This window comes from Hipposideros armiger, unplaced genomic scaffold, assembly GCF_001890085.2.
Source record: "Hipposideros armiger isolate ML-2016 unplaced genomic scaffold, ASM189008v1 scaffold_195, whole genome shotgun sequence".
NCBI lineage: Eukaryota > Metazoa > Chordata > Mammalia > Chiroptera > Hipposideridae > Hipposideros > Hipposideros armiger.
The window spans coordinates 1,867,361-1,875,845 of record NW_017731545.1 but is presented as its reverse complement, the minus strand read 5'-3'; the positions used below and the strand labels follow the sequence as shown (position 1 = coordinate 1,875,845).

The window sequence follows — 8,485 nt, the reverse complement described above, 5'->3', positions numbered from 1 at the left end:
GAGAGGGAGGGAGGGGGATGGGGAGGAGGAGGAGGAAGAGGGGAAGGAAGATGAGAAAGAAAGTATGGACTCAGAGGCTGATCCAAGCCTTGATCCCCAGACACCTTGATGGTCTAGTCACTAGCAGCATCAGCCTCACCTGGAAGCTTGGTAGAACTGCAGTATAGCAGGCCCCCCTCCCATCCTTCCCTGCTCAGAATCTTTATTTTAACAAGATGCACAGGGCAGGTGTGTGCACATTACAGTTTGAGAGGTGCTGCTGTAAGATACAGATGAGAGATTCAAGCTGAGAAAGTTCAGTCAGTGGTTCTCAGCCTTGGCTGAGAGCTTGAAAAAATTCTGATGGCTGAGCCCCTACCCCAGAACAATTAAAACAGAGCCTCTGGGGGCATAGTCTAGGCATGGGTATATTTCAAAAGTGCCCCAGGTGATCTTAATGTGTAGCCAAGGCTCAGAACAGCTGTCTGTCCCCTATCAGGCACTGCCTCCCCCTGGCTTGGCTATGTAAGAAAAACATGCACACACATACCCCCCACCACACCCCATCAAATCCACGACCGTTCATAGGATGGCCTAATACAGAACCAGATATAACATGGCAGAACCTGGGGTGGGGCTGGATTACTTCATACTCAGGAACAAACCCACCACATGGAGGACTATTCAGGTTCCTGGGAGAAATGTAATTAAAAGACCCAATCTTCGGGGGTTATCGCTTTCTGAGGGGTGTAAATGTCTAACTAGTACATTGTTTTGTACACCTGAAACTAATAAAAAATAATAATAAATGAAAAAGAAACCCCAGTCTTCGAGTTATCAAGTAAATTTCTTTTGATTAAAGAAAGAGATGTCCTATTTTGTGGGCCACATGAAATGCTAATGTGTGTTGAAAAGTGAGAATATTAAAATTTGCTTCCCAAAGACACTGAACAGCTTTAGTTGTATCCAGCAATACTTTCCTCAAATGTGGTTTGAGAATTTAATAAAAATGGACAGCAAGATCACTGGGTGTTCAATCAGTCACATTTCCTAGTTTTACAAACTAGGAAAGACAAAATAAAATAAGGGTTGACAGAAGGTGCGCATGTCTGAAATACTTTCATGTGAGCCCTTCATTACTGCCAAATGTTAGCCTCTTGAGGCATAAATTACTTTCCCACAAATGCATGCCGGGTTGTGTCTGGATTCTGCTCTAGTGAGCAATGAGTGTTAGACTTTTGGACAAAGGCTTAAAGAATGACATCTCTCTGACTGCTGTGGTCTTTATCCATGAGCAGAATGTTTTTCTTGGAATGGGTTTCCGTGAGAGTTTCAGACATTCTGGTCATGTGTGTGGGCCTTGCAGGGCACATTTATGAAGACAGAGTGGCAGCTGTAGGGCGAGAAGGCATGCTCTTCACTCCTGAGAACGTGTGCCCAGTAAACACATTAACAGTCAGTCACCAAGATGGCTGTGCGAGGCCTCACCTGGTACTGCTGCCCGGTGCAGAGGATGAGGTGGTCGTAGAGCACGATTTCTTCTTGAGAAACCATGACATGCTTGGCTGCTCGGTCTATAGCAGTCATTCTACCAACCACCACATTGACCCAGGAGCACAGTGACATCAACGCGTGATCTTTATCATTAAAACAGTGGCTGCGGAGAGAAAAGCTCCATCAGTGACATTTGAGCAGCTGACAGCGGGCATTAATTAGACATCTGGTGAGCTGGTTCAAGTTCCCTAGTGGGCTGAGTCTGTGCTCTTGATGTGAGTTTACCAGGACCAAGGCTACATACTAGGAGATTTTTCATTATGAGACAGTCACAAATTGACATCTTCCCATTAAAGCTAAATTGTTCTGCCTGGCATAGGCCAGTCCAGAACAGGGAGGGAGGGGTGTGTGTGTGTGTGTGTGTGTGTGTGTGTGTGTGTGTGTGTGTGTGTGTGTGAAATCATTAATATATACACTTTTTTCTGCTTCGATTTCATGGCGGGTGTAAATTTTCTTTAGCTGTTAGATTGTCATATTGACCACAGACCGAAAGGGAATGAGGAAAAAGAAAGTGACATTGCTAAGGATTCCCACAGGCAGGGGTCAAGGTCCTGAATATAGAGAGCCCTTCCTATTTGCTAACACTTTTCAATAAATGACTCATTCTTAAAATGAGTGTATGGATTTGTGCCAAAACAACAAACGTTTTACTTAGAGAAGATGTCAGTTAGGGAATTACGTTCACAGCAAGTACCATCCCTAGAGACTTTGGATTCACTATGCAGGGCAAAGGAGGTTTATGGGACTGGTACTTCTGGAATAGCAGGTCCAGGGTGGATGGGTTTTCTAGTCTGCATTCCATTTGAGTTTGAGCACTCTACTACAGTGTGATAAAAGTGGGTTTCTTGTGGCTTTGGGTTTATTTAAAGAGTTTTGTGAGGGTTGTTTCTAGAACTTTCTGAAAAGTCTGACCTCCTATACCTGATCCTCTTACTGATCCTATTCTGAGATCATTACAAGAGTGTAGGGGGGCAGAATAGTAAGTGTTTCATTTTTTTTGTTTTCTATTTTTTTAGCTGAGCCATCCTGCCACCTGTTGGCAGCTCAGTGGCAGCTCAGCTCAGGCCGAGAATCAAACCGGCGACCTTGTTACTCAGGGCTCACACCCTTGAGCAAGCTCTTAAGCAACTGAGCCACTCGGCCGGCCCTAGTAAGTGTTTCATTTAAATCTAGTCTTCACTATGCCAAGATCTGTGTCCCTGCTCTGTCCCCAATGAGACTGGACCCTGGGGATCCTGCATCGCCTTTCAATACTCCAGTTTCCTCACTTCTCAACATGCGATAATTTCCCTCCCTACATGCCTCAATCATTGCAAGAGATGAATGTGAGAATGTAAGAGATGCTGTTTTGTCAAGTGGGATGCATATGTGAAGGGTATTATTCTAAATACTATTAATGATACATAATCCTGTTTACTCTCCTTGGAGGCAAACAGGACTAAAATGGTAATGGGAAAACATTTTTTTCTTTTTGATCCACTCATGAATCTGCTCTCACCACACAAAAAGAATTCTAGTAATGGATGTACATTAGACCCTGTTATTGGACCTGTGAAAGAGAAAGGAGCTCTGGGCTTTGTGTCTCTCCATGAAACAGCACTTAAAAACAAGAAAATTTCTTCTTAATATGAAAAGAAAATTGGGAGCTGGCCTGTCACAGGAAAATAACAGACAGGGAGATGAAATTCTTTTTTAAAAAACCATTTTGGTAGCTTTACAGGAAAACAGGAAACTTCATTGATTTCATACATTCATGAGAGACCCACAAAGGATTGTTCTTATTTGCATCACGGTCTCTGCTTAATAGGAACAGTACTGTCAGTCGTCCAAGAAGAGGAAAAATTAAATACAGTTAGTGCACAGGGATTAGTCTTATGAGGATTTTCTCAAAGATGAAAGTTCTCAGGGGAAATCTGATGAAGGCTAAGACAATGTTATTTTTAATGACAGTAGGATAGTAGTATTGATAATGTCAGAATGCATATCTCAGAGTTAAAATTTGAAGCTCTGTTCAGTGGGAACTGGCACTTGGGAACACTGGGGTTTTTTTTTAGGAATTTTAGGAAGCATTCAAGAATGTGGGATGCTGCTTTTACAGTCTGTTACTACTTTAAATGACATTCCTCATTTTAAAATATCACTTTGTAGGTGATTACTATTAGTTCTGGATATTACTATCCGTTCTAAATATTATTATCCATTCTGGATTTTCCTTAATTTACCAATCAGGTAAATGAAACTGGACATTGGAAACTATAAGTGATATTAATATTTTTCCAAAATTATTTCCTAGGCAGAGTTAGTGAGCATTAAGATTTTAACAAGGCAGGGAGTGTCTCATGGCTTGAGGACAAGAGAAATATCTCTACTTGGGTTCTCTGGAAAAGACAGAAGGAAACAAAACAGGAACATCAACAAAACCTCATGTTTCTCAAGTGAATTTGACCCTGACTCGAGATAATGTGAAAGGTTATCTTCATAGAACATCCTGGAAACAGGTAATAATAATAAATAAAAAACCAGAAATGCAGGATGAGGAAATTTCTGAAAGAGGACATGTGTGAAGTGGCTGTTTGTTCAAAGTTGCAGCGCCCCCACAGCTAGTGTCAGAGACTTAGCACAAAGCTCCAGGGGCAAAATTAGGAGCAAACCCCAGGAAAGCAAATATAAGTATGATAGAGAGACCTGCACTTCATGGAACCAGAACCCTTCAGAACTTGAAAGAACCTCAGAGGGTTTCACAAAGGATTTACCATGACACTCTTAGAAGAAGGAGCATCACAATTAACTTTCAGTTATTCAGGATGATTGTCCAATTAGTGGATTTCTCCTGCTTCCTGTTCCTCCTCCCCTCCCACTGCCTTTCTGCTGCATGTTTGTCATTAGCACCTCCACCAGACCTTGGACAGGGCTGGAGAAAGAAGACAAAGATTGGTGATTCAAAAAATAGAGACAATAGTAAATCAAAACACTGGTTAGGGTAAAGTTCGGAATTCGTATTTAGAATGAGGAGTTTAGATTATTAAATTTATGGATGTTAATGTACTTGTTATTTTTAAATCCATGACCTGAGATAATTTCCTTTATTGGGATATGATGACCATTTGGAAGGTAACGTGACATCCTGTTTATGTTTCAATTTATAGTTTCTAGAATCATGATAACACGCCGTTACCCATCCAGAGGCATATAGCTGTGTTATTAGTCCCTGTCTATAACCTGATTAAAATGACTTTTGCAGGTAATTTTGGAGGTAACTTTCATCTATTCAACATTATTTCTTGAACACCTGCTATGTGCCAACCACAGTCCCAGATGCTGGGGACACATCCATGAACAAAAAGGCAACAAAGCCTTGCCCTCACGAATTTACATTGTAGTTGAAGAATTCAGAATATAAAGAAAAAGCATACTGGTAATTTTAAAAGGCAAGTTATATAATATTTAGAGGGATTTCAGTAGTAAGAAAAAAACAGAGCAGAGTAATGAGGACTGGAGTGTGTTAGAATGTTGTTTACAAATGAATGGGTGGAGAGGGTTGGTCTCATTGAAAAGTTGACATTTAAGCAAAGATTTGGAGAGAGAAAAGCAAAGACCCTGGGGGAGTGGGAAGGGGATCTGCCTGTTGTTTCAGGAACATCAAGGAGGCTGGTGGGACTAGAGTGTAAAGAACAAGGGCAAAAATGGTAAAAGATGAGGTCAGAGAAGTAAGTGGACAGGGATAGATTTTAGGTTGGAGCATTCTAGAACTTTCTGTGATGATGGAAATGTTCTGTAGTTGTGCTGTCTGATAGGCAGGTATTAGCCACATGTGGCTATTTGAGCACTTGAAATATGGCTAATGTAATAGAGAAGCTGAAGTTTTAATATCATTTAACTCTAATCAATTTAAATTTAAATAGCCACATGTAGCTAGTAGCCACCATATTGGATGGTGCAGTTCTAGGTCCGTTCAGGAGTTAATGTGATCTGACTCACATTTATGCAGCATTGCTCTGGCTACTGTATTGAGAATGTGGAGAGGCAAGGACAGAAGTAGGGACACCAGGTGACTTTCCATTCTTTCCACTCAGTCACACGCAGATCCCACACAGTATCAAACCAGCAGAAAATCATTACTAGCTGTTCTCTCCTATAACACACTGAACACAGGGGCTGATGGAAACTTTATCAAGATGACTGAATTCTTCGTGAGACATTTATTAATGACACCAACATTCACTGGGAGTCATGTAATTTAGAAAGAGGCAATGAGGGAAAGGGATGTACATATGTTGATCCTCTACTCTTTGTCAGAACTTGCTGTTATACTAATTTTAACAATAAAAAAAAAACCTCCAGCAAGGTTGGCTTATCATATACTTTTTTACAGTCAAAAAGATCCAAAGCTCAGAGAAGTGAAATCCCCTTTGTGGTAGGGGCAGGATATGAACCCGCATCCACCAGGCTCAAAACGCATGCCTTTTTTACCACACCCTAATGATGTCCTTCAAAAAAATTCATAGTCTGATAAAAGTATTAGGTCAAAATGAACCTGGTTCTGCTGGTAGGGAAGCTGTGGTTTTTCTCACTGTTTGAAGGCAAAGTATTTTTCACGGAGGGATGAGAATCCCTTTGTCATAGATTCTAAAATGAACACCCTGAGAGGGAACAATTTCCTTCCTCCTCATTGGAAATATTGGGACATTGTTTTTAGAGGTAGGGAGCCTAATAATTCTTGTACCCATGTTTTGCTACAGGAAATTAAAATTAATGGAAGATGTGGGATAATGACATGGCATTTTCTAGAACAGATATTGGTAAATAGTGATTCTCTTAGGATGCAAACAAAGCTTACCCAGGCTGGCATAGAAGTCTCTCTGCCTGATCAGCCCTTGATTACAAATGGCTGGGGTGGCTGTGAGACACACACCCAAGTAAGGTGCCCTGCCTTTATCTCCTAACTCTGACCCTTGGGGCAGTTGCCTGGTCTGATGCAACTACAGTCACCAAGCTCCCTTGCTCTGTAGTATCACTCAGAACCCAAAATACAGGCTGTGGCTGGGTCAGCAGTCTCTGTCCCAGTTTTTATAAGAGGGCATAGGACTTCCCACAAATACAAAATGTCAGCCCAATACTGCCATTCACTTGTTAATAGGTTTGTACTTGTATCTCTTAAGTGACATCCAGGAGAAAAGCCCGCCACATTTCCCTTTCCAATCTGAAATCTATTTAGCATAAAAATAACTGCACACAAATTAGGACATTTCGACCTCAAAATGAAAAAGCAAATAGAATTCATACTCGCTTGCTAAAAATTTCCTTTGTTCAGTGCCCAGAAGTTTTTTTCCAGGGAGTCCGTGGGTTGAAATTAGGGTGAGATTATTAAACTTCAGGTGAGAGCTAAGTAGAAAAAAACAAAAGAAGTAAAGCACGGTTCAGTGAAAGTTCATTATACAGTTGACTCTTGAATAATGTGGGGGTTAGGGGCACCAACCCCCCATGCAGTTGAAAATCCACGTGTAATTTTTGACTCCCCTAAAACTTTACTTAGCCTTCTGTTGACCGCAAGCTCTACCGATATCGTAAACAGTCAATTAACACATATTTTGTATGTTACATGTATTATATACTGTATTCATACAATAAAATAAGCTAGAGAAAAGAAAATGTTACTAATAAAATCGTAAGGAAGAGAAAATACATTTACCACATTTATTGAAAAAATCCACACATAAGTGGACCCAGGCAGTTCAAACTCATGTTGTTCAAGTATCAACTGTAATTCAATCTAATCTTATTTCACATGTCACACAATTGTTGAATTTTTCTTTGAACTCAAAAAAAAATTCTTTTTGCACAAACCTTCAAATTAGAACTGACCATTTAAATGAAAGAAGCAAGATGGCAGTAGAGCGGCTAATTATAGAAACTTCCAAAAGCTGTAGCTCTGTAATGGCAGACACCATTTAATTTTTTTAAATGCCATTCTCAGGGTAAAACAAAATAAAAACCCATATTGAGAGGGAGGTAAATGTAGTATAAATTAATGCAAAATTAGAATTTCAGACTACAAAAAAACTGCTTGGAATTATAACCACCATAGCTAAAACTTTTCTGAGTGTCTGCAGTCAAATCTCTGCCTGTTCCTCATTCAGTCCTTGAAGTGGTATGATGACATCAGTAACATGATTATCCCTATTTTATTATGCAGAACTGAGGCAAAGTGATTTGCCCAAAACCATACAGTAGGAAGTCTGGAGGCAGGGCGTGAACCCAGGCTGTCGGCTCCAGTATCTTCTCATCTAACCTCTATCTAATCTCTGACTCCATTGCCCTGTAGACCCCAAATTGTTGACAGGGATCCAGATATATCTATATCTATATCTATAGATATAGATATAATCTATCTATCTATCTATCTCTCTCTCTCTCTCTCTCTCTCTCTCTCTCTCTCTCTCTATATATATATATATATATATATATATATATATATATTAGAAGGACCCCTCCCCCAGGCTGTCCTCTAACTAGTCCTAGAGTAATGGGAAGCAGCATGCCCAGAGCAAGGAAGTGGAAGCTTCTGAAGAACTCACGTGTCTAAGACTCATTCCGTGTCTTCCCCTAGTACTGAAAATACTCCTGCTACAAATCTGTCCTCCAGCTAGAGTCAGCAACATTGTATGGGTGAGCTGATTTTTTCATAGGCTTCAGGATAATGAGAAAGATTTTTTTTTTCTAAAATCTCTTCTCAGCTCACACCTCCCCTGAAACCAACCAAATGCCAAAAAAGAAACCTTCACCAAGTTCGCGGAAAACACCTGCCCTCCTTTCCCATAAGGAAATTGAAAATTTTCCAATTGTGGGAATGCTATCAATTTACTGACAAATTGTTAAGTACCACTAAAAGCAGAAGACTTTTGGTGACGGCATGGGCCAGCAATGCAATAAACTCAACTGCACCTGACATTTA

The 8,485-nt window shown here is 40.4% G+C and overlaps 1 protein-coding gene across 1 annotated transcript in view; it reads right to left on the bottom strand.

Annotated features, from left to right (window-relative positions):
* CFAP61 (cilia and flagella associated protein 61) overlaps window positions 1-8,485 on the bottom strand; it is a 323,912-nt gene that overhangs the window by 106,533 nt on the left and 208,894 nt on the right. Inside the window, exons 19-20 of the mRNA XM_019653120.1 lie at window positions 6,817-6,915; window positions 1,468-1,636 (exon numbers count right to left, since the gene is read on the bottom strand). Coding sequence (XP_019508665.1) covers window positions 1,468-1,636; window positions 6,817-6,915 — 268 coding nt within the window. The remainder of the gene's footprint in view (window positions 1-1,467; window positions 1,637-6,816; window positions 6,916-8,485) is intronic.